Here is a 26,732-nt window from a genome sequence, read left to right on the forward strand (position 1 = left end):
ATGCCTACTTGTTATGAGTGCCTTTGAAATTTTAAGAGTGTTCTAAGAGTCTCTCCAGCACTCATAGCATTTGGTGTGTGAGTGTAGAATATTACAGTGTGAATACTTTCTCACCTGCTTTCTCCGGTGTCTCACCTGTTCCTCCTCACGACCTTGTTCACCTGGAAACTCTGTCCATCACTGTGAAGTCTATACTGTGCCATAGATATTACAGCGCCATCTAGTGACAGGGCAAGTAGCGCCCTCCACACACCTACCATAGAGTTGGTTAGAGGGCGCACTTGTCACAAAACTAATGCTATAACAGAAGCAATAATGGCAAAGATAGGGGGTGGGCCCTCTTTCCAACTCTATGACAATGACACACACAATGTGGACATACCAAGGGTTATGACCTCTGATGGCGACACCCTCAGAAAAATGCTGCTTTTTAATTGGTATTTTTATTTGGTTCAGGACACCTTAGGCGGAGCCCCTGCTTGGAAAAAAGAGAGGAACATCTTTATTGTTGATATATTAAGTCTGGACTACTGTAAGTGATTGTGCTTTTAAGCAATGAGAGTTTTTTTTTATACAGCATTTATATACAGCGTCTATACATACAAACATTCACACTAACATGGGCACTGAAGGCATGACAGTCCGCCTGCATCCTCCAATACTCTTCAGACTTTAAAAAAGAAAGGCAAAGAAAAATAGAAGAGAAGCAAAACGGGCATTAGCATGGCATTCCAGAAACCACAACCTCGCTTCAAGTCAAAAGAAGAAAAGCATGCGTATATATCTTTGGGCATGGCTTCTGTTTCGGAACGTACATATTGTTTATTCTACATCTTTAAGAGCTATTTTCATCTTGGTTGTATGAGCTGATATTACATGACAGAGGGGGAATGGAATGTGAAAAAGAAGAAAAAAATCTTAAAACTGTTGTGACATTTAGTAAAAACAACAACTTTAAACCATCACTGAAGCAAGCAGGCAATCGACTACAATGTGAAAGAAAGAAAATCGGAATTCTTTCAAAGAGTACGACATATTGTAACGGTACACTTTGAACGCTAGCTACTACACAGGTAATATACTCTAGTACATTCTAGTATCCTAGCTGGAGTTAATGTTATTAAGACACACATTAACCCTTCGCTGCCCGCTCCGCAGGTCAGCTTACCTACTGTAATTGTCACAGAATTATGCACGTAAAGGCTTGTGGCCCAATTCAGATTTTTCGGATGTTTTTACGGCCAATCTCAACAAGTTGACATGTGTGAGTTATTAAAAGGTTAATCGTGTACATATTTTCAAAGTGGTCATAGATATTTTTTGTGTTGTACAAAATATTTTGTTGTCTTTCATAATGTTTCTTTCACAAACAAAATAAAATTCCAGTCATGCAATCTGAGGGTACACACTCCGAAACCATTGCACAGACTTCTGTTAAAGGACGATTCCGCCACTTTTCAACCCCATATTCATTATCTCCAGCACCATACCAGTATCTACATGTGTGGAAACGGCACGTTGTTTTGTCTATGATCTGTGGTTAAAAAAGATAAGAAGAAAGGTCTAAAAAAAGGCTTCTCTGTGACATCACAGGGTAAGATTAAAAGTAAAAATAAAAAAGTGATTTTCAAAACCTGCAACGAGTTTCTAGCCAGAGGGATGTTATTGTCTTGATGATGTCATTGGGTATAACTTTTTAACTTGATATATTTTTTTCTACAAAACGTAGGAATGTGCCGTTTTCACATATGTAGACAATGATATTGTGCTGGAGATAATGAACATGACGTTGACAAGTGGTGGAGAGCCCCTTTAAGTTGAGCTTTTTGACAGATAACTACTGTACCATGATGTAGTGTAACAGTATTTAATGAGTTGACAGTTTATTGTGTATGGGAGACCTGCTACAGGATAATGCCAGTGATTACTGTTTTAGAATATGAAATGTATGTACGGTACATGGACTATTATAAATCAAATGTTTGCATACAGAGCTGGTTTGAGTTATTACTAAGCCATCTAAGGAAGGTTTGGTGCTGAGTATTGTAAATGTTCTGTCTTTTCTCATGAAAACATTAAGTACAGTGACTGTTAAAACTGTATTGGATGTTCGTTATGGTTTTTAGATAACGACTCCAAATAACTTGGTTTGGGTGAATTTTTGTATAAAATGGGGATAAAGTTGCCGATCAGTGTTGTGGGGTGGGTGGGGTGCTGCAGTTCACATACACACACACACACACACACACTTACACACTTACACACACACACTCTCTTTCTCTCTCTCTGGGGGGGGAGTACTTTTTTTCTACTTCTTCCTGTAGTTGCCCAGCTGGATGGCGGAGCGGTCGAACACACAGCGGAAGGTGATGGGCTGCACCTCCCAGTAAGGGACGGGGTTGGAGAACAGGCTGATACCAGAGTACATGGCCTTCTTGGTATTGTAGCCTGGTGGGCAGAAGTCCTCGGTGCCCACCACTCCTATCTTGTTGCTGTGGAGGTAGATCACCTGGGAAGATATCAATCACAATGGGTGGTTAGGGGGATGGATGTATGGGAATGAACATTGCATATATAGAAATGTAATGTATAAAGCTAACACAATTCCTTTTGTTGAATGGATTCTGTGTTAATCAACTTATTTCTATTTTATTTCATCATCATCATCAGATTGGTCTGTAATGGTTACGCCCTCCTGAGAAAACCCTGTGTGAGGTGGAATATTCATGGACATGACGCCTCTACCCATTCTCCCAGGTGTGATGGGACACCTGTGTGTCCGGTGGAACCCACCTGGATGTACTTGTGGTCAGGCAGACCTGCGGGCACGGTGGTCAGGGCATTGTTGTCCAGGTGAAGCTCTCTGAGGTGAGGAACCATGGCCAGAGAACCGTTCTCCACCTGGCTGATCTCATTGTAGCTTAGACCCAGCCTAGGAGACAAACCAGCCAATGGGGAGAGACACAGAATGTGTCAGAGCTAATGGGAAAGAGACACGGTGTGTAAAAGAGCCAATGAGACAGAGGTACAGAAGAGGAGGGATAGAAGAGGGCACGAAGCCCTGAGCTGTCCCTACAAGTCCCAAAGTTTGTGTGGTACAGAATGTATAAAAACAAATTAGAGAAAAAGGAAAGAAAACATCCAATGGGAAAGACACAAACTGGTTTTCAGCCAATAAAAACCATGGGCAGAATGTATACTAGCAAATGACAAAGAGGCTTTACTTGTACCAAGGGACCACCGCCCAACTTCGTCGACAAAATGAAATACACGCTAGTGAACGTGTTGCCGATCCAGAAAATGGAAAATAATATTATTAGTGAATCCTGTAGCTCTTCCAAAATAAACTGCCTTGTACTGCATGAAAGTATTTTTCTGTTGTTTAGTCTCCGTATTTTGGCAGGAATCTTTTCCTACCCTCAAAGCGGTGACCTTATAAACCCAGTTATTTCATTTTCAGAAACCTTACTTTCATATGCATTTTGTTAAAACTCATCACATAATGCCTTGATAAATCAACGTCCTCAACGTTTTAATGAGAGCCAGAGAGAGAGAGAGCCAGAGAGAGAGAGCGCCAGAGAGAGAGAGAGAGAGAGAGAGAGAGAGAGAGAGAGAGAGAGAGAGAGAGAGAGAGAGAGAGAGAGCTCTGACAGGCACAGCCACAGGGAGTGAGAGAGAACCAGGAGTTGGGAGTTGGGTTCTCTGAGTGAGTCTGTTTGGTTGGCTTAGATCTAGTGCTGGTGTATAGCTCTTTCTCAAGCCCTGGCTTCACAAATACAGCAGTGGACTCCAATTGCACACATTGCAGAACTCACTCAGAGTTGAGCAGAGTGGACTACTGAGTGAAGACGAAGGGAGAGAGAGAGAGAGAGCGAGAGAGAGAGAGAGAGAGAGGCAGAGAGAGAGAGAGCGAGAGAGAGAGAGGCAGAGAGAGAGAGGCAGTGAGAGAGAGAGAGAGAGAGAGAGAGAGAGAGAGAGAGAGAGAGAGAGAGAGAGAGAGAGAGAGAGAGAGAGAGAGAAACACATACTAGGGGTTTGTTTGACACTGGCACTGTTGTCTAGAGATGACCCAATATCCCACTACAGGAGGATGTTAATCAGGTCTTTTGACACACTCGTAACAAAGAGTAAAAAATAATACTGTAAGCATGCTTTGTCCTCGTCAAGAGCACTTATGAAATTGTTTTTTAAAACGTTTTTTAAACATTGAGTAGAAGTATGGAAACATCATTACTTAGCCAGGTTCTTGAGGCCCTTCAGGTTGCCCGCCTGCACCTTGGTGATCTTGTTGCTGTCCAGGTGGAGCTCGGAGAGGGAGGGGGGAAGACCTGGCAACCCACAGGAGAGAGACAATGACGAGAGGACAAACAACCGGGGAAACCACAGCAGTTATGGTGAGGGGAAGGTAAGGGGTTCATTTCTATATACAGTATGCCAGTAGGACTGAATCCATACGAATTCTAATGCATCTGAAATGGCACCCTAATCCCTATATAGTGCACTACTTTTGACCAGGTAGTAGTGCACTATAGGGAATAGGGTGCCAGCTCAGACGCAGCCTCTAACATCCAGAGGTTTATCCTTCCTCCCTTCTATTAGTATTAGAGCATTAGATTAGAGGATCTCTCTCTGCGGACTATTCCATCTAAACTGGTTGCCAGATTCCCACAATAGGCCAGACAACATTAGTCTTGCACGCCTTTGAATTAATATGCTGTTTGAGTTTTCCTCTCTTTAAGCCTTTTTGTTCCACACTGTAACCATTTTTCAGTGGAGCCGATGAATCTAAATGTGCATTCTTGCAGTGCAAGATGATTGATGATTTTGGCTGGGGTCGATTGAGTAAGAGATCCTCACTGTTTACTTGAATTCCTTTGTTTTAGCTGGAGTTATTGAGCTGTGAAGTATTCAAACCAGTCCTGGTTGAAAATAGAGATTCAGGCCCTGCACTGTAAAAAAAAAAAAAAAAAAGAGATGTTGATTCAACGTACAATTGTAAGGCATCAAGCTGCAATTGTGAGTTTGCTAAAAAAAAATTCACATACCAACTTATTGTTGTGAGTTTGCTCAACAAAATGTTTGTTGAGCAAACTCACAATCCCATTGCAGCTGGTTGCCTTAGAATTATACAGTATGTTGAATATATATTTTTTTGTTGCAGTGTGGTCAAAATACTTACAGCCTTCCTTCATTGAAATTACATTTTATTTTCCATATTCTTTAGTTGGATCCTTAAAGTGAAATGATCGGAAATTACTGGATAGGTGAAAGCTATGTTATGGATCCCTGCTTATACCTAGCCTTGTGTTAGATTTCCTATGATCCCTTCAAGGGACTGGAAGGAAGGAAGGATGATTTATGATGGGCAGTACCTTTGGGGATCTCTGTCAGGTTGGTGTCTGCAATGCGGATGTAGGAGACCTTCTTCAGGGACCCGAACGCCCCAGCCTCAATCCCTGCACTCTTCAGGGGGTTGGAGCCGAGCTCTGTAAAGAGAAGGAGGGAGAGAGAGACAGAGAGAGAGATAATTAAGAGTCAGAGGAAGCAGAAATAAAGAGAGAGAGAGCAAGAGAGAGATAAACAGAGACAGAGAGGAAGAGAAATAGAGAGGTAGACAATCAGAGGGGAAGAGACAGAAAAAGAAAACAGAGAGAAAAAACAATGATTGACCAGGTCCATTAACCACATTCCAGTCCTGGTGTGTTACGGGAATCTCAACCTGAGTCATGTATAAACATGGTCTGTGGCCGGCATGGGATATTGTCCGTAAGCCCTGTCTCCCTCCTCCTTTAGCCTCGCTGGATTGGCCGATATGTCACATTGGGGATATAATCTGAGGATCAGTGTGTTTTAGGGCATACGGCTCCAGTCCTTTAGCTACGCTGTAATGAGATACTTTACATTCTATGGAACTGGGGGTCCGGAGAGGGAGAAGTTTATCGAGCTGAGGGCCAAGGGAAGCAGAGAGATGGATAGGCGAAAAATTACTGGAGGGGAACTCCAGCAAATATAAATGCATGCGTACACACACACACACACACACACACACACACACACACACACACACACACACACACACACACACACACACACACACACACTCTCTCACCCTCTCTGCTGCTGGCACCCTCAAAAGTCCACTCTCCACTCTGTAAGCAATGAACCAACCCTTCCTCTCTGTAGGCGATTGCTGGCACACTCTAAACACTGACAAGTTGTAATTCATGGTTACGCAAACTTTACATCATCTGTCTCTGACTCCAACTCTGCACTGATTTAGTGTACTAGTTAGCTGTGAACTTGTAAACTTGCTCCTGTCCTATTGCTACTAAACATTCAATTAAGGAAACATGTTCAAGTAACGGTGTGTATGTGTGTGTTAAGGAGTAGACCAGTTCTATCGTATGTAATTTGAGTATCGAACAGGGTATGGGTTGAGTTCATTATGCACCCAACAGAAGAAAACAGACTGGTCATTAAGGCAATCCAGGCAGGCTAAAGCAAGCGCTCAAAGTATCTGAAAGATTTCAAATTGTATTTGAACCCAGGTCTGGTCCATACCCATGACGATGACCTGGGCCATGCCCTCGAAGGAGGCCTTCTTGATCTTAGTGATCTCGTTCTCATGGATGCGAAGCTCCTGCAGGCTCTTGGGCATGTTGGCGGGCAGTTCCTTGAGGTGGTTCTTGGAGAGGTAGAGGCGCTGCAGCTTGCCCAGGGGAATGAAGGCCTTGGGATGGATTGTGGTGATCTGGTTGTTCACCAGGATCAGGGTCTGGGGAGATTGGAGAGAGAACAATCCCTGTTATATCTAAGATAGTGCTAATGTGAATGTTTTGCTGATGATAATTTAATGTGGCTACAACTTCCCGTGGGTGTGTGTGATCATTGTTTATGTGTGTAAAATTAAGTAATTGAAGGCAGACGTTTCATTATATCATAGTGAGGTTGCAAAAATTGCTTCACAACCAGACTGGACTATTTTAGACTATTTTGTACTAGTTGAGAGCATTTTAAATGCTTGACATCAACAAAATAAGATGTTCTAGATTATGTTTGATGACATTTCCCAAGTTTATACTTACTCAATTGAACATACCCAAGGTAACTGAAATTGGAGTTTATTTATTTATTTTTATTACGCCCTTTTTCTCCCCAATTTCCATCTTGTCTCATCGCTGCAACTCCCCAACGGGCACGGGAGGCAAAGGTCGAGTCACGCTTAACCGCGCGCTTAACCCGGAAGCCAGCCGCACCAATATGTTGGAGGAAACATAATTCAACTGACGACCGAGGTCAGCCTACCCACCACAAGGAGTCGCTAGAGCGTGATGAGCCAAGTAAAGCCCCCTGGCCAAACCCTCCCCTAACCCTGACGACACTCTGCCAATTGTGCGCCACCCAATGGGACTCCCGATCACTGCCGGTTGTGACACAGCCTGGGATCGAACCCAGGTCTGTAGTGACACCTCTAGCACGGTGATGTAGTGCCTTAGACCACTGCGCCACTCGGGAGGCCCGTGAGATTGTTTTTTAACGTCTATACAGTAATCACAACACACCCTTGGACCTCGTCTTAAAGAGCACAGGCGCCAGGGTTGTTGTGATTGGAGGCAATTTCGTAGAAATTTCGCAAGAGAAATTGCTGTCTCTCTAGTGGACCATTCTATTCTCACGGCTGCAGATGGGGGTGGAAGAATGGAGAATGCAGAGAATGCAGCAAATGTCCCGCGGAGAGACCAACTAATATACGGGGGTGGAAACAGTGTTGGCCGTTTGACAGAGGTAGGCTATTTATTACAGGTCAGAAAGCTATACACGTGTAGAGAGGTCAGGCGATGGCCCAGAGGAGAATAGTTTCCATTGCACTTGGGGAGTACTGGTACCTGGATTCCTGTGGTTAAAAACAAATGAGTGAAGGTGGATTACAGTGCTATTCCCTTTGGTAGACTATTTTTAGGATCTTTGATCAGAGTTAAACAAGTTAGTTAAACATGTTAGTGTTTTGGAATATGATCAAGAAATCAGCTCTCCAAGAAAAGTATACACGTGGGACACACACACACACACACACACACACCTAAGCTCCCTCTCGTCTCAAGAAAGTCCAGAGATAAATCTGATTTCCACTGCTTTACTCCAGCCAATACTTTTGCGTGTATAATAAGCCTGTTAGGATGTGGTCCAACAAAACATGGCTTCAAGTTCAGCTTTAGTGTTTTCTCTTTAGCTCTCTCCTACCCAAGAAATGCAGGTTTTTACACTCAATCTGGAGTATACTTTGAAGGGATGTTAACATTGCACTCCTTAGAAAAATTATGCATGATTGATACAAAATGGCGAGTTGTGAATCAATGTTTTTTGGAAAATGCAATCGTGAGCTTTGAAAGTAAGGGGCCAATCATTATTTGGTGAAAAGCTGCAACAAAGTGGATGTATTGAGTATTTAGTGGACATTGAGTGTTTAGTGGACATATTGAGTATTTAGTGGATAAATTTAGTGTTTAGTGGAGGGGACATATTGAGTGTTTAGTGGAGGGGACATATTGAGTGTTTAGGGGACATATTGAGTGTTTAGTGGACATATTGAGTGTTTAGTGGAGGGGACATATTGAGTGTTAAACTCTTACGTGGAGTCCCTTCAGAGTCTTGAAGTCGTTCTCCTTGATCTCAGTGATCTTGTTGTTCTGCAGGTCCAGCAGGGTGCTGTCTGCAGGGATCTCATCTGGGATACTCTTCAGCCCTGCAGAGGAAGAGGAAGGAGAGGAGAGATACTCACAGACAGAGACAAAACAGGAAAGGAGAGGAGAGATACTTCTAGGCCAGCCCGTTGAAGCTAGTTTCATAGCTCTATGTGATTTAAATTAATTATTATTCCATTTTTTTAATTCAATTTTACTTTACATTTAATTTCAGAGTTAATGATGTTGAATGAAATGAGGTTTGGCCCAACCCTGCCATGAGCATGTGTGTGTATGATGACGCATGATGAGGAGTGTGTGTGTGTGTGAGAGATGGTGTGCACGCTTGGGCGTGTGTATGGTATGTTTGTCCAGGTGACAAGAAACTTCCTGAGCTGTGCTGCAGCTGTGGCTGCTGGCTGATGGGAAATGGAGTTCGCAGTGGAGCGCGATGGCCCTAGCTCTGGTCGAGAGTTTATGCCGCGTTCACATGCTAGTCGGAACTAGGAAACTCTGAAATTTCAGACTTGCTAACTGGTTGTAGTTATACACAGCATTATCCACATTGAGGCCCCATGGGGAATGGTCACACTACGACCGCCTGCTCTCCAGCTGTCTGCATGTCTACTGACCATCTGACCAGGGCTGGGGTCAATGCCATCTAACGTCAGTTTAGGAATTACAATAAAGAAAAATCCACTAAAAAACTATATTTTGGTGTTTTTTTCATTAGTCCACGGATGATATAGTCCCAAAATGTTTTGCATGTCAGCAGTCAAGTTTTCAAGATATTGGACTTTCAAGAAGCAAAGTGTCACTTGCCACATCATCATGATGATGTGTTTTGCATCAACTACATTGACTTCTACCCTGAAACTGACCACAGAAAGTGAGCACAACAACAGCACTCTGTCTCTGACCTCTGAACTCTAGGCCATCGTCGACCAACCATTATAACAAATAACCCTAAGGAACCAAAGTATGATGTGTTTCATGGTAACAGTCCAGACTTGAGTTGTACCAGATGCGCCATGAGTTAGCATTGAAACAATCTATGGCACACAGTGTGGAAATGGGCCTTGAAATTAATTTCCGCCAATTTCCAGTGTCCACATACCTGGACACTGACCTCATTGCATGCAGTTTGGGTTGGAGAGTACATTGCATTGTTTGGCACTGAGACAGTAAATGGCACCTGTCTATATGACTGGTAAACCAGAACCATATGTTCTGAGGGAGAAGTGTAAGGGAATTATGAGCTGGGGTGAGGTATACACCATGTATATGTATTGGGTACATTATGTATTGTTGTGTAATATGTTATGTTCTATTCTAACTTTTATATTCTATTCTGTTCTGTACTGTTCTATTCTATTCCATTCTATTTTGTTGTGTTCTATTCTATTCTATTCTATTCTATTATGTTATATTCTATTCTATTCTATGATATTGTGTTCTATTCAATTCTATTATATTGTGTTCTATTCCATTCTATTCTATTGTGTTCTATTCCACTCTATTCTATTATATTCTATTGTGTTCTATTCTATTCTGTTGTCTTCTATACTATTCCATTCCATTCTATTATATTCTTTTATATTCTACTCTATTCTGTTCTGTTCTGTTCTATTCCATGGGTATTGTTTTAAATAGAGGGCGAACACAGAGAGCTACCACAAGTCATCTAAACAACACAATGGCTTAGGGTCAAGGTTCACATGGCTGGTTTCCATTCTAGAGGGCGGTGGTTGTCTCTAGAATAAACTGTTTAGTCATTCAGGGCTTAAATGCTGTGTTTTATAAACTCTACATATGCAGACACACTTTGGCTTAAAAGCTTTGAGCACAACCCACTTACACAAACATTCTCTTCAGCTTAGTTGGCTTTTCTATCAGTTTCTCCAACCCCTACCCAGGCCCCACAATCCTCCACACAGCTGTCTGTGGTAGGCTCCCACTGTGCTGCATATCACTCTTGTGCTCCCTCTCTCCATCTCCCACTCCCACTTAATATCTTACATTCTCTCACTCCTCATCTCCTTCTCTCACACTCTATCCCTTCACCCTTCCTTCACGTCTCTTTCTCATCTACTTGCTCCCCTTTTCCATCTCCATCTCCTCTCTCTCTCTCCTTTCTTTCCATCTCCATCTCCTCTCTCTCTCCTCTCTTTCCATCTCCATCTCCTCTCTCTCTCCTCTCTTTCCATCTCCATCTCCTCTCCCTCCTCTCTTTCCATCTCTCTCTCCTCTCTCTCTCTCCTCTCTTTCCATCTCCTCTCTCTCTCCTCTCTTTCCATCTCCCTCTCTCTCTCTCCTCATTTTCCATCTCCATCTCCTCTCTCTCCTCTCTTTCCATCTCCATCTCCTCTCTCTCTCTCCACTCTTTCCATCTCCATCTCCTCTTTCTCTCCTCTCTTTCCATCCCCATCTCCTCTCTCTCTCCTCTCTTTCCATCTCCATCTCCTCTCTCTCCACTTTCCATCTCCATATCCTCTCTCTCTCTCCTTTCTTTCCATCTCCATCTCCTCTCTCTCTCTCTCTTCTCTTTCCATCTCCATCTCATCTCTCTCTCTCCTCTCTTCCATCTCCATCTCTTCTCCTTATCCTCTCTTTCCATCTCCATCTCCTCTCTTTCCATCTCCATCTCATTTCTCTCTCTCCTCTCTTTCCATCTCCATCCCCTCTCTCTCTCCTCTCTTTCCATCTCCATCTCATCTCTCTCTCTCCTCTCTTTCCATCTCCATCTCCTCTCTCTCTCTCTCCTCTCTTTCCATCTCCATCTCCTCTCTCTCTCCTCTCTTTCCATCTCCATCTCCTCTCTCTCATCTCCATCTCCTCTCTCTCTCCTCTCTTTCCATCTCCATCTCCTCTCGCTCCTCTCTTTCCATCTCCATCTCCTCTCTCTCTCTCTCCTCTCTTTCCATCTCCATCTCCTCTCTCTCTCCTCTCTTTCCATCTCCATCTCCTCTCTCTCTCTCCTCTCTTTCCATCTCCATCTCCTCTCTCTCATCTCCATCTCCTCTCTCTCTCCTCTCTTTCCATCTCCATCTCCTCTCTCTCTCTCCTCTATTTCCATCTCCATCTCCTCTCTCTCCTCTCTTTCCATCTCCATCTCCTCTCTCGCTCTCCTCTCTTTCCATATCCATATCCATCTCCTCTCTCTCTCCTCTCTTTCCATCTCCACCTCCTCTCTCTCTCCTCTCTTTCCATCTCCATCTCCTCTCTCTCTCCTCTCTTTCCATCTCCATCTCCTCTCTCTCTCTCCTCTCTTTCCATCTCCATCTCCTCTCTCTCTCCTCTCTTTCCATCTCCATTTCCTCTCTCTCTCCTCTCTTTCCATCTCCATCTCCTCTCTCTCTCCTCTCTTTCCATCTCCATCTCCTCTCTCTCTCTCCTCTCTTTCCATCTCCATCTCCTCTCTCTCCTCTCTTTCCATCTCCATCTCCTCTCTCTCCTCTCTTTCCATCTCCATCTCCTCTCTCTCCCTCCTCTCTCTCCATCACCTCTCTCTACCCCAATCCATCCTTGTTATTCTTCTCTTTCTTTTCCTCTAGCAGCGTGAGGTGAACACATGGCGTTCTGTCAGAGTCAGAGCTGACGTGGTTGGTACGGTAAACAGTTTGGAGAGAGCGTGTCTGTGTGTAGGAGATGGGGGCAGGGGTGAGAGGTCAGTTACTGAGAATCAGGTGGCAGGAAAGTCTGGTTGAGATGTTGTTTAGTCTCAGGGTTTTTGGCCTATGGAAGGATTGGAAGAGAAAGACTGAATAGCAGACCACAGACTTCTGCTATGAGCCACCTGTGTGTAATGGATGTATTTATAAAGGCCTCTGGTCACACTCACTGGTCCCAACCTTTGATAACAAAGGGCTGAATATTCAATATAAAAGGGCTGAATCTTCCATCAAAAGTAAAAACATCTCTAAAAATAAATAATTAAGTGAATTAGTTTGTTCAAACTTGGGAGCATTTCCATAGCAACGTCATAGATAAAATGGCTGGTCAGATCGTCTCAGTGCTCTGCAGATTATGTTTTCATTTAAGAAAGTCGGCTTGGCTGATTCATAAGTAAGTGAGAGGAACCAGAAGCTGAGATAGTACGCTCTGTTCTTGTTGAGATACTGGCATGGTAAGATGACCTCTTGGCAAGTGGAAGACTAGAAAAATAGGAGCTGAATGCAAACATAGTCCCTTTATTGTAGTCATAATTTCAATAAAAGCCGAATGAATGTGATATCAAGGGTATGATCGCCCTCATGCTTTCAGCACATCCAAGCATTAATGGCAACGTTTATGCAATTTCCAGCACTGCAATCCTTTTTTGGGGGGGTCTACTGTAACCTTCGCCCCTTGTGAGGGGAACGTCTGTTCAGTCATTATGGGTCTGATTGTCCCTGAGTTGAGCGTGAGTTTTCCAGTACGTTGTCCATTCACAGCAGACACAATGTAGCTACGCCTGTCAGCAATACTAGTAATGACCCAGTTCAATCAGGGCATTGGGAAAAGGAGTTATTTTGTCATCCACAACACCTGTTGACACATAGGGACCCATTAAATCAAACTGACCTAGACGGGCTAGTTCAAGGTAACTGGGAACATTATATCCCTGTCAGATGAAGGTCTTTGACGACTGTAACATCAACGTGTTTTTAATCTAAACCTTAATGAAACCTGCCCCATGTTCATAAAACCTCATTTCCAAACTCAGCAAGAAAGGAAGCTGTTTTGATAGTACACCACAATGCCTGTAGAGTAATTGCCAAACGTATTTTTAAAATAAATGTACTGTAACTACGTCTGGTGAATGTCTAGACTACTAGCAGTACTTCCTGCTTCATCTCTGCTCTTACACATGTGATAACTGTAGCACGCAGCGCCAGCTGGAAGCCTGCAGAAATAAGGCCTTGTGCTAACTTTTCCTTTTTCTTCCAGGTTTCTAACTGTGAAAGGGGGTGACTTTGGATGGAGAGCAGACCAATCCCCTCCCCTCCCCTCCCCCTCCCCCCCCCTCCCCTCCCCTCCCCTCCCAGGCCTGTGTGTGTGCCAGCAGGTCTGGGGAACAGATGCAGGCTCCAGGCCAGAGGGGCCGGTGCCGGAGATGAGGATCCAGCTCTGGGGCTCTCTCTCCTGGGAGACGTTCAGCGCTAACAGGCCCCGGTGAGGTAATGGAACCAGCCCTTTCCTGATCATCAGTCTCTCCATCTGTCTGTCGGAGTTGGTCTGTCTGTCTGTCTGGCTGTGTGGGTCAGTCTATCTTTCTCTTCCTCCACTGGAACTCACTGTTTTCTTGATCTCTCCCCTCTCTTTCTCTGTCCCTCTCCCTCCTTCTCTTTCACATGTCTCTGTCTCGCTCTGTACAATTTTGTCTGTCTGTTTCTTTCTTTCTCTCTCCTCTCTGTGTATACATCCCAGTCCATCTGTATCTCTCACTCTGTCTTCGTCTGTCTCCAGTATTCCTCCCCTGCTCCTCCCTTTTAAAACAAGAGTAAAGCCAAAAAACGAACCAAACTCGTAGGTGAAGAATTGCAAAGTTATACAAGCTATATAAGATACAGCCAATCAACTGGGTCAGTTACTTCCCTTGGCAGAGCAGTAGGCCTAGAGATGAGTCAGGCCAAAGCTAAAGGGTGGATGAAGCAAACAAACAGGATAATCTCGCAAACAATTAAGAGGATCAAGTAAATCATTTTAATTGTGAAGAAAACAGAGCACTAGGCTAATTCGTGGCAGAGTTCATTTGCCTCCAAAGAGGATGGAGAATGGAGCGATCTGACGGAGAAAAAAACAAGCTTTAGAACATTGGGCTTGTTAAACCGGGGTTAGTTCGAGACTTTCCCAAGCCCCGCTAACCTTTTATATCCCTGAATCTGCAAAAACTATTAGGAAAATGAGAAAAAGGCCAAAGTCACGGCAAAACTATGTCATCGTCGCGGAAGACATGGAAGTTTGCAGCATCTGAGAGCGTTTAAAGTGGTCGGGCTGGGGCGATGTTCTTTTAGGCCAATTAACGAGCTGATAGATCAAACGCCAGACACTCTTTGAACATCCCTCTGAGGATGGAGGGAACACCTCTTGGGGAACGAAGAAGATGTAGCTTGTAAACTAAGGGACTGCCTCAGTTAGGCGAGAGAGGGAGAGAAGAGCTGATGCAACAGGTTGTCCATATTACACTGACAAATTGACCTCAGCTCATGAAAACACATCGAATCACAGAAGTAGAAATGCACTACATACGGTCATGATATTAAATATAATTTATTGGGAGAGTGTCTTACCTAAGTCGGAGCACTGCACCACGCGGAGGTGGCACTGGCAGCGGAAGGGGCACTTGGGTCCTTCGGGCATGGTGGGGACGTCCATCTTGGGCTCGATGGGCACCTCGGGCAGGCCAGAGCCCGCCTCATCCTCCATCATGAAGTCCAGGAAGCCCGACTGGCGGAAGGGCAGTGACCAGCACGCTGTGACCAGGAGCAGAGAGAGACAGGCCGACCTCATGGTGCCTCTGTCCGGGATCCTAGGGGGAGGGAAAAGGTCAGGGCTTAGAGGTCAGAACTACTGTAGAGGGGTGCATGGGTATTGGTGGGTGGTAAAGGATGGGGGCAGAGGTGAGAGGTTGAGGTTCTACTTTTAGCAATAAATAAGCATTTTTTATTGTATTCCTTTGTCCTCCAAGCGTTGCTGACTCTCCCCTCTCCTTCAGTTTGCTCCTCAATTCATGCACCTTGGTTCGAAAGCGAGGTAGTGGCAGTGATCCCTTCCCTAAGATGTCAAGGATAGAAAGAGGCCAACCTAACCTTTCATGCAAGTAACGGGATGTGAGGTGTGTGTGGGGGTGACAGGGTGAGAGGGCAAAGGAGAGAGAAAGGTCTGAGGTGGGAGGCTATAGGCTAGAAGGCCAAGCACCTGGAGTTGCTTTAGTTTGGAACAGGTCAGCAGGGGGAGAATGGCCTAGTTACCTTAAAGTGCAGCTGGGGGTCAAAGGTTAAAGAGGAGAGGTCAGGGCAAAGCCGAGAACATTGGGAAATGTATCAATCTGTAAAATGGAGGACCACCAAGGCTGTACCAAGTGTATGTGCAAATAAAATAGGTCAAAATAACTTCCTTTCACAGGGCAGAAACAGTAAATACATATTCACAATATATGGTAACCATTTGTGAAAAACATCTTGTCAAACCAATGACTGATTACGGTATAATTGTACAGGAAAGTAATTTGTATATATTTAGTGTTTTCCTTGTTTATCTCTCTCCATTTCAAGGCCCACTAAGATTATAGGAAACCAGCCATCTACTCAGTGTGAGAAGTCTTACAGTCTTCTTCTCTGACCGACAAATCATGACCGCAATGGTCATCCATTCCATTCAACTTTGACCCGCTCAAGCCTTCTGGCCAGTCCAGTCACACAGAACACACTCTGTCCAGTGTTATTATTCGGCTCATGATGTTTGTGGTCAAAGTACCACTGTTGAAAGCAAGCAGAGCTACAGACACACACCACCCCTTCAATTACTTTGGGACCAAAGAGAGAGGCGGTTCTGCTGGACCTTTGCATGACAGGCAGATTGCTGGGTAGGTGACTGTGTGTGTGTGTGTGTGTGTGTGTGTGTGTGTGTGTGTGTGTGTGTGTGTGTGTGTGTGTGTGTGTGTGTGTGTGTGTGTGTGTGTGTTTGTCCGGTTCTTAGGGTGGCGTCAGGTCAATGGGAACAGGATCAGGTCTTACGGCGGCTCTCTCTGAACATAAAGGGTAATTATAGGTCTAACCCACACTACAGCCATCACACAGACAGACAGAGCTACAGTACAGCACTCAATGGGAACAGAGTTCTCCAAGCATAGTGTATCATGGTTGGGATCAATTCCATTAAAATTGTTGACATTTTTGATGGATGGATTGAATTCCAACTGTGTGGCATATGGCTCTGCCCATTGTAATATGGGTGGACAAAGACAATAATGATTCAACATGCTGTGACTTCCATTTTCCATGTAGGACTGAGCCTTAGCCTATGGAAACATGTAAGTAAGTAGCCTTGCACAAGCCGGAACTGCTCATAGGGCAGGAGCCTACCTCTTGTTTCTGTAGCGTGAGGCAGCTTGATGTAGAGGTACACCCCCAGGACAGGACACTAGTCTATCACAGAGCCTTACCCCCAATCTATCTCCTTAATGCTGAGTGCCAAGCGAGATGCATCAGGTCCCATTTTTACAGTCTTTGGTATGACTCGTCCAGGGATTGAACTCACGACCTTCCAATCTCAAGGCAGACATTCTAACCACAAGGCCACTGAGTTGTGCTATGCGGAAATGTGTTGAAACACAGAGATAAAACAGATCCAATCTTAGCTTAACAGTCGAGCACAAGAACATGTTGGTCCAATCTTTTCGAACAGGGCAAATCTTGGCTCTAGGTTTAACTTATCTATAAGTCAATATGTAGGGGAATCCATAATGAATACCCTGTCAGTTGTCTTGCCAAGATAGTTAGTATTTTTTAACCTCCATTGGTCTGAGACCTGGAAACCAAATAGAGATAGCAGTAAGGAATGCTGTACTGATTTGCATAAGGGTCATCCCATGAAAAGAGTGCTTTTTGCATCCCTTTGATATTTTAAGTAGATATTGTGCACCAATATTGCATTTTAAAAGCCTGTTATATTAAATGAAGTGCCTTTTACTATAGACCCCATGGAGAATTCAATAAATCAGATTTTTTATATGAATAAAGACTTGCAAATGTGCCGAAATTCAGCATTTTGACATGTCCTTCCGTAAACATAACATGTCAACCCTGTTACCCATAAATAGACAGGCTAGAAATGTTGTAACAATTGCATTCTTTTTTTATGAAGCTTGCATTCAATTGCCACTTCCTGTTGCACACAACACGCTTCCATTCACCCTGTCAGAAGGGGGTTCATGGCTGATTTAAGATGAACTCACACGTTTTTTGGAACAACCCATATAATCCTTGACCCCTAAGCATTGATCCTGATCTCCTCAGTGTTTGGACGTTAGTCACTACTGGAGGTACATGCAGGCAGGCACACACACGCACACGCACACGCACACGCACACGCACACGCACACGCACACGCACACGCACACGCACACGCACACGCACACACACACACACACACACACACACACACACACACACACACACACACACACACACACACACACACACACACACACACACACACACACACACACACACACACACACACACACACACACACACACACAGAGGAATTCATATTAAAAGCAGCCTCCTGTGTGTCCTACCATTTATAAGTGACAATAAACATTCCTGAGACGTGTTAAAACAAAGCAGAGCAGGCTGGAGAGATACTAATCTCCTTGAAGAGGGAGATCTGTCGGTCATGTTTTTATTAAACACTAAAACTATAAGACTGCTAATGAACTCCTATACTGGCACATTAGTAAGAACTGTATAATACTACCTGCTGATTGGTTGGTTATATGGTAACCCAACAGTGACACATCCAATGTGGTACTAGTAATGATCCAAACTGATATACATGTCTAGGTTAGCTTATTTCTTGTGTACAGGCATAGTATGATAAGGTTTTTACACAATTAAGAGATAAATGTGAATAAGGAAACGTTTGAAGCTTGCAAACCATGCAACATTGCCAATCAACATCTTGATTCCAGTTCATTTAATAATAAGGTGTAGTAGCCTAACTGTAATAAATGCATTTCCTTTCTCTAACACATCTGTGTTCTAGAGAGGCTGAGCGATGCCACGAGACCCAGTAATGCAGAAGGGAGCTCGTCATAGTTTGGTTGAACCTGTGCAGGCAGACACATCCCATTAGACATCCCACTGAGCCCCAGGCATTGGCTCTTTATCAGGAGTCTCCTCAAAGATATCCAGGAGAGAGGAGGGGAGAGGAGAGAGGGTGGAGGTACAGCTTCACAAGCATAAAGGAGTGATCTGGCGAGGCACCCCTGGTGCACCTGGAGCATCCATTGGTTAGATCAAAAACGTGCTTCGAAGTGCAAGTCTGTGTGTGAACCTAGAGGGCTGGCACCTTTACTCGTCTTCAATCTCTTCAATCTCCTGTCTTCAGACAATCTCTCTCTCTCTCTCTGAATTCAATTCAATTCAATTTAAGGGCTTTATTGGCATGGAAATCGTATGTTAACATTGTCAAAGCAAGTGAAGTAGATAGTAAAAAAATGTGAAATAAAAAAATAAATATTAACAGTAAACATTACACTCAGAAGTTCCAAAAGAATACAGACATTTCAAATGTCATATTATGTATATATACAGTGTTGTAACAATGTGCAAATAGTTAAAGTACAAATGTCTCTTTCTGTCTGTCTCTCTCTCTCAATTCAATTCAATTTCAATTTAAGGGCTTTATTGGCATGGGAAACGTATGTTAACATTGCCAAAGCAAGTGAAGTAGATACAGTGGGGAAAAAAAGTATTTAGTCAGCCACCAATTGTGCAAGTTCTCCCACTTAAAAAGATGAGAGAGGCCTGTAATTTTCATCATAGGTACACGTCAACTATGACAGACAAAATGAGAAAAAAAATCCAGAAAATCACATTGTAGGATTTTTTATGAATTTATTTGCAAATTATGGTGGAAAATAAGTATTTGGTCAATAACAAAAGTTTCTCAATACTTTGTTATATACCCTTTGTTGGCAATGACACAGGTCAAACGTTTTCTGTAAGTCTTCACAAGGTTTTCACACACTGTTGCTGGTATTTTGGCCCATTCCTCCATGCAGATCTCCTCTAGAGCAGTGATGTTTTGGGGCTGTCGCTGGGCAACACAGACTTTCAACTCCCTCCAAAGATTTTCTATGGGTTTGAGATCTGGAGACTGGCTAGGCCACTCCAGGACCTTGAAATGCTTCTTACGGAAGCCACTCCTTCGTTGCCCGGGCGGTGTGTTTGGGATCATTGTCATGCTGAAAGACCCAGCCACGTTTCATCTTCAATGCCCTTGCTGATGGAAGGAGGTTTTCACTCAAAATCTCACGATACATGGCCCCATTCATTATTTCCTTTACACGGATCAGTCGTCCTGGTCCCTTTGCAGAAAAACTGCCCCAAAGCATGATGTTTCCACCCCCATGCTTCACAGTAGGTATGGTGTTCTTTGGATGCAACTCAGCATTCTTTGTCTTCCAAACACGACGAGTTGAGTTTTTACCAAAAAGTTCTATTTTGGTTTCATCTGACCATATGACATTCTCCCAATCCTCTTCTGGATCATCCAAATGCACTCTAGCAAACTTCAGACGGGCCTGGACATGTACTGGCTTAAGCAGGGGGACACGTCTGGCACTGCAGGATTTGAGTCCCTGGCGGCGTAGTGTGTTACTGATGGTAGGCTTTGTTACTTTGGTCCCAGCTCTCTGCAGGTCATTCACTAGGTCCCCCCGTGTGGTTCTTGTGATCATTTTGACCCACGGGGTGAGATCTTGCGTGGAGCCCCAGATCGAGGGAGATTATCAATGGTCTTGTATGTCTTCCATTTCCTAATAATTGCTCCCACAGTTGATTTCTTCAAACCAAGCTGCTTACCTATTGCAGATTCAGTCTTCCCAGCCTGGTGCAGGTCTACAATTTTGTTTCTGGTGTCCTTTGACAGCTCTTTGGTCTTGGCCATAGTGGAGTTTGGTGTGTGACTGTTTGAGGTTGTGGACAGGTGTCTTTAATACTGATAACAAGTTCAAACAGGTGCCATTAATACAGGTAACGAGTGGAGGACAGAGGAGCCTCTTAAGGAAGAAGTTACAGGTCTGTGAGAGCCAGAAATCTTGCTTGTTTGTAGGTGACCAAATACTTATTTTCCACCATAATTTTTTTTTCTCAATTTGTCTGTCATAGTTGACGTGTACCTATGATGAAAATTACAGGCCTCTCTCATCTTTTTAAGTGGGAGAACTTGCACAATTGGTGGCTGACTAAATACTTTTTTCCCCCACTGTAGTAAACAAAAGTGAAATAAACAATAAATATTAACAGTAAACATTACACTCAGAAGTTTTCTCTCTCTCTCTCTCTCTCTCTCTCTCTCTCTCTCTCTCTCTCTCTCTCTCTCTCTCTCAAATTGACGTTTTGTTTAGGTGGATCCTTGAATGAGTTCTCAGTGCACTTCTAATGACTAATTTCAAAGGGCTTACACTGTTTGTTGACAGCTGTATATGAAAGACTTTGAGAGGGCTGAGGTGCACAATGCAAAGTGTTCAGTGTGCTCTACATGGGTTCTGTTAGTGTCTAGGTATCTAGACCACACAGTGTTGTAGTTGACCCTGCTGTAGGGTAAAGTATCCGGGAAGCAGTTGTTAGAGATCTAAGGACCATTGGATACAGTTAGTTAAATAGTTAACCAAATAGCTACCCGTACTATCTGCACTGACCCTTTTTGCACTAACCTTTTTGTCTCATCACATATGCTGCTGCTACTGTTTATTATCTGTCACTTTATTCCTAGTTACATGTAGCTCAGCTGGTAGAGCACGGCGCTTGTAACGCCAAGGTAGTGGGTTCGATCCCCGGGACCACCCATACACACAAAAAATAAATAATGTATGCACGCATGACTGTAAGTCACTTTGGATAAAAGCGTCTGCTAAATGGCATATTATTATTTAATTACCTCGTACCCCTGCAGATCGACTCCGTACTGGTACCCTGTGTATAGAGCCAAGTTATTGTTACTCACTGTGTATTTATTATTACTTTTACATTTTATTACTTTTCTATTATTTCTCTATTTCTTTCTCTCTGCATTGTTGGGAAGGGCCCGTAAGTAAGCATTTCACTGTTAGTCTACACCTGTTGTTTACAAAGCATGTGATTAATACAATTTGATTTGATTTGATATGATTGTGGTTATTTTACTTGTGTATACTGCAAAGTAAAACATGTATTTGACATCGATAAGAATTATTGTTGTGGATATTGTTTGATGGTTTAGGGAGCTTGAATGGGCAGTATAGCGTGGTACATTACAGTTTACCACTCAAGTTGAGTTAGTCTCATTGACGTACCGTGCAATGCCCACCAAGATGCTTTCGCACATTGGCATATGTTTCTTGAACTCTCTCACCATTCATGCTGTTCCGCTGATGCCCCCATTCACTGAATATGCCCCCAATCATGACAGAGACAACTTTTTGTCTGCTTGTTACAGTAGCAAAGGTAACGGGGCCAGATACTGTTCATAGGCACTCAAGTGGACCTAACCTATCTATTATTTGTCTTTTTAATGAGGTGACAATTAGCGTACGTTAGTCAACTTGTGTCATCTTGTCAACATCACCGTGATTACTAGAACGAGATTGATTAGTGACACCATTGACAACAAACACGTAAATAGCGACACAGTGACGTCTATCCGGAGCAGATTTGACGGTCAACTATAAACTGGCACATATTACGGTGACCTTATTTGGACAGCCTCAGTCTCAGCAGGACACCGTACAGGAAATGCACTGTAACTAGGTGTAGTGCTAGCTGTGAGCGAAGTCTTTAATGTTGCGGATGGCGTAACGTGAGACATGTTATTTAGTTCCCGGATCAGTAGGGAACCCGCTGCAATGAGGGCCTAGAGAGTTTTAACAGTTCTGAGATCAGTGGTTATTTTCCAGCCTTCAAAGTTTGTGTGCTCCATAAAATGTGTAAAAGGAGATGTGTCTTCATGCTGTGTATGTGTATGTGTGTATGTGTGTGTGTGTGTGTGTGTGTGTGTGTGTGTATCTGACTGCCTGTGGTGTGTTCAATAATCGAAATGTGGAAAGGTAGGAGCAGTCAAAAGACTCCCTCTCCTCTCCTCTCCTCTCCTCTCCTCTCCTCTCCTCTCCTCTCCTCTCCTCTCCTCTCCTCTCCTCTCCTCCTCCTCCTCCTCCTCCTCCTCCTCCTCCTCCTCCTCCTCCCCTCCTCTCCTCCTCCTCCTCCTCCTCTCATTCTCTGTAAGGCCTGAGGCCTGTGTTTTGTCAGAGCAAGTCTGATCTTTCTCTCTGAGCGGAGGGGTGGAGTTTGACACTTCCTTTCGTTGCAGCAGCCTTGTCAACCCCCTCCCTCCCTCCCTCTCATCCCCCTCTCCTTCCCCCCCTAACCACTTTCTCAGAAAATCTAGACACACTTCTGACAAGTCTCAGGCAGCAAGCAGATTACAGTAGAGACACCATGTAACATCTCTGACTCATTATTCCCTCCACACCTCTCGCTCTCTCTCTCTCTCTCTCTCCCCCTCTGTCTCTCTCTCTCTCCCCCTCTGTCTCTCTGTCGCTCTCTTTCCATCTCTCTCTCTCTCTCTCGGACACCATTCAGCTGTATTCCATCCATGCCACATGTACAGTATGTAGGCCATCATCAACCCATGCTCATACTTTTCCACCATACCTTTCCAAACTTGTGCAGCATTTGAGAGAGGATGACATAGACGGTATGTTGTATTTGTTTTGTGTCTGAGTGAGTGATAGGAGACAGATCTCAATACAACCATTCCAACCCTCCTAGCCTCCTACCCCCTACCACTACCTCTACCCTCCATGACTCCATTCTACTCCAACTCCCCTTGACCGGGGTCTCCATCTTCTGTCTCCAGAGGGCCTGTCAGTAACGAATCAAGGGGAGGTATTTACAAGGCTACGGGATGTCTGAAACTCATCAGCAACTCAACGTGTCAACCCCTCCCCAACCAGACCCAGATACCCAGACAGTTTTAACCATTTCCAGTCCTCAAGACCCAGTTTGTCTGTCTGCGTGATTCGTCTGCCTTTCCATATTGAAATCCTACTAACGGGTCTCCATTTGTCATTGTTCTTGCCCTAAAGACATTTCCAAAGACATCTGAGTTCAAGAGAGTTTATATATACGTGGAGAAAACCAGAAATCCATCCAATAAACAACTTTTATGTGAAATTATGAGCAGATTGGGCACTACAGATAACGTACCAGAGCTTTGTCAACAGGAAATGCCTGCACCACTAACCCCTTCAGTGGTCACAATACTTCCCTAACAGAGTGATTTCCCCACGTCAAACCCAGAAACTCTCTCTGGACCCATTACAAGACCAACGTCTGCGAGCATTGCATTTATTTTGGGAGAACTCCAAAGAAGTTCAGAAATTGGGTCATAAAACCACATATATCGTTGACAGACCGCAGAGACCACAGAAAGCCCTGAACCGTCTGTGCTGTTTTGGACCGTTGTATGAGAAAGCCAGTGAATGGTTAAACCGCGTTTGAACCGTTCCATGAGAAGTATTGTGGTCCTCTGTAGCTCAGCTGGTAGAGCACGGCGCTTGTAACGCCAAGGTAGTGGGTAACGCCAAGGTAGTGGGTTCGATCCCCGGGACCACCCATACACAAAAATGTATGCACGCACGACTGTAAGTCGCTTTGGATAAAAGCGTCTGCTAAATGGCATATTATTATTATTATTATTGTATGGATGCCATTTATTAATCACACTTGTATTATCTACAGCCTGTATTGAACAGATGCCTACTCTGCTGACCATCCTACTCTTCTCTTTCTCCCTTTTTCTCTCTTTTTCTCTCTCCCTCCAACTCCCATAGGGTAAGACATTCTTTCTTTGACCCTTTGGTAATAAAATAGCTTTTTGGACAGAGCACTACAGGAGAATGGAACATTATATTATTCCAATGAGGAAAATAATCGTTTGTGGCTAACGTCCATCTTTCAGCTTATTGTTCTCTCTCGGCCCGGACAGTTACAGTGAGTCCAGACGGGAAAATGTGGCCCCTGGACTCAAACCTGGGCCTTGCTTCTAAAGACCTGTCTCTCTGTTCTCACACAGAGCTAATCAAACTACACTGTACAAGTTAGTCCAAACAAACGAGACTTAAACATCAACGACTCTATCAACATGTCACAACATGTTTAGGTTGAGGTTGTCAAGAGCACTGGGGGTGGACTAGGAAAACAAGTCCATCTTCCACCTCATATCCCCTTCCTCTCCACTCTGTAACTCCAGTTCAGCCCTGTAAAAAAACTCCCTCTGTGTTGGAGGATGTTAGGAGTTAGCTGGGAGTTTTGCGGTGGCTTGCAGGGAAGTCAAACCTCTCTGTGATAGAGGAAGCTAATACTGTTACTGGATTAATAAGGCTTTCGGTTGCCAGGTACTGTTTTTTCTTTTCCCCTTTCTTCAACTTCAAAGCAGGTCCTCCCTTTAATTTTGGTTGCCCTGGGCGATTTGGGTCTGCAGCGCTTCCATCAAAATAGAGTGCTCACGAGGCAGGCTGAAACGGTGCGTTAACGTTGATGTGAAACAGAACAGCAGTACAACAAGTTAAATAAACCAATTCAGATCGATTTGTTTTAGTCTAAAATGCCCTGGATGGGTTTATTCTGGCATGAACTGCTGCAAGTGAACGGCAATGGCTTGAGGCAATACAAAGAAATCCTTGTTGTTGTTGATGTGTTTTTATTTCGCTTGTAGGATCTCCAAGAGCCAGAGGGAGAGTACAAAAGAGAAAAAGCAATGAATTAAAAGTGCTACAACTGAAGAAAAGGACACTGGTAAACTGAATGGGTTTTCCACCAGGGCCAGTAACTGAGAAGAGAGGACAGAAATCCCTCCAGGGACTTCACATCAAAGAAACACCTCTTTCTCTCTATCCCTCTGCCCTGCTCACACAGAGACACAACACATCTGAATGCATGTCAAACCATAAACTAACACCACTGGACAGTTTGATGTAAGGGAAAACCACATGTACAACCACAAACCAACTAACTGACAAAACAGCTCACTTGCCCAAGCGCCTTGACCGCTAGCCAAGGGATAAACCAATAAAGCACAGGAAAGATAACATGGTATCCTCTTGTGGATGAATAGGGTAGGGTTTTTTAATACATTGGCATGGGAGTGAAGTGCTAGCATCAAAAGTACTACCACACCCCCTCCCTATAGCTGGTGCTGTCTTCATCATACTGTAGGCTATCACATGGTCTGGTATGGGAATGATTAGCTATGGTCTCTCATCCCTGAGGCAATCCTGTTGTGACTAAGACCTGGCAACGCATCTAGCTTATAGGGAGCGCGCACACACACACACACACACACACACACACACACACACACACACACACACACACACACACACACACACACACACACACACACTAACCCTACGCACACACAAAACAAATGCGCAATATCATGTACAAATGCATCACTTTCATGATATGCCTGGGATGACTCATGTCGTACATTCTAATTGCCTGTATATGCCAAAGCATCGAAATGAACAACCGTTCATGACCAGTTCAACCACAAAATCACTGCACACAGAGTCTGGCGATAGAGTTAAGGAATGAAGGAACATCAAAAGAGCATCCACTTCACAGAACCTACCAAGCCATTAGAAAACCTCACACCACAAGTACAGCATCACCACTTTACTAACCAAGTCTGCACGTTTGAGACCCCCGAAACTCAATAACCCCAATTTCCAATCCCTCTCAACAATTCCCCTCACAATCCACCTCTCTTCCCACACTCCCCAGAGCCTATAATCCAGTCTTTTCTGGGTTTTCCCCCCAAGATCCATCCCCTCTATCCATCAGTGGGTTATCCTACCTGTGCTCTTTAGAAGCGTGTGAGAAAGAGCGAGAGAGTTAGAGTGCGCCGAGGTCAGATGTTCTTCCAAATATCCAGTTGGGGCTAAAGGCTGAAGCAATTTGAGCCTTCTGCACTGTGCTGCGAGGGCCGGGCGATAATTGCACTGAGAGCGCGTGCAGCCAAGACCAAGCAGGTGTGCTCTGTCACGACCGAAGGGGAGGAGGAAGGGGCTGAGAGAGGAAGAGAGAGAGGGAGGGAGCTCCTGTTAAATTGAGACACTTGGTGGAGAAAACTTCCCGCTCCAAAAGCAGCTGGAAATAGAGGGAGAGAAAGGGGAAGAAGATTTAAAAATGAACAGTCACAGAGCGAGGGAGAAAGGAAGAGGAGAGTGGAGGAAAGAAAGGAGGGAGAGAGAGGCAGGGTTAAGGCAATAAGCAGTGACTAGGCTGGCAGGCTCCCATT

The 26,732-nt window shown here is 44.1% G+C and overlaps 1 protein-coding gene across 1 annotated transcript; it reads right to left on the minus strand.

Moving 5' to 3' along the window:
- Positions 1–424: 424 nt before the first annotated feature.
- Positions 425–26,732, minus strand: LOC121549617 (decorin-like). Its single transcript, XM_041861401.2, has 8 exons — positions 26,289–26,732; positions 14,954–15,192; positions 8,631–8,743; positions 6,562–6,775; positions 5,373–5,486; positions 4,235–4,328; positions 2,794–2,932; positions 425–2,509 (listed from the first exon to the last, which is right to left on the minus strand). The coding sequence occupies exons 2-8, from the start codon at positions 15,171–15,173 to the stop codon at positions 2,309–2,311; spliced, it is 1,095 nt and encodes a 364-aa protein (XP_041717335.1). The 5' UTR covers positions 15,174–15,192; positions 26,289–26,732; the 3' UTR covers positions 425–2,308.

This window comes from Coregonus clupeaformis, chromosome 4 (assembly GCF_020615455.1).
Source record: "Coregonus clupeaformis isolate EN_2021a chromosome 4, ASM2061545v1, whole genome shotgun sequence".
NCBI lineage: Eukaryota > Metazoa > Chordata > Actinopteri > Salmoniformes > Salmonidae > Coregonus > Coregonus clupeaformis.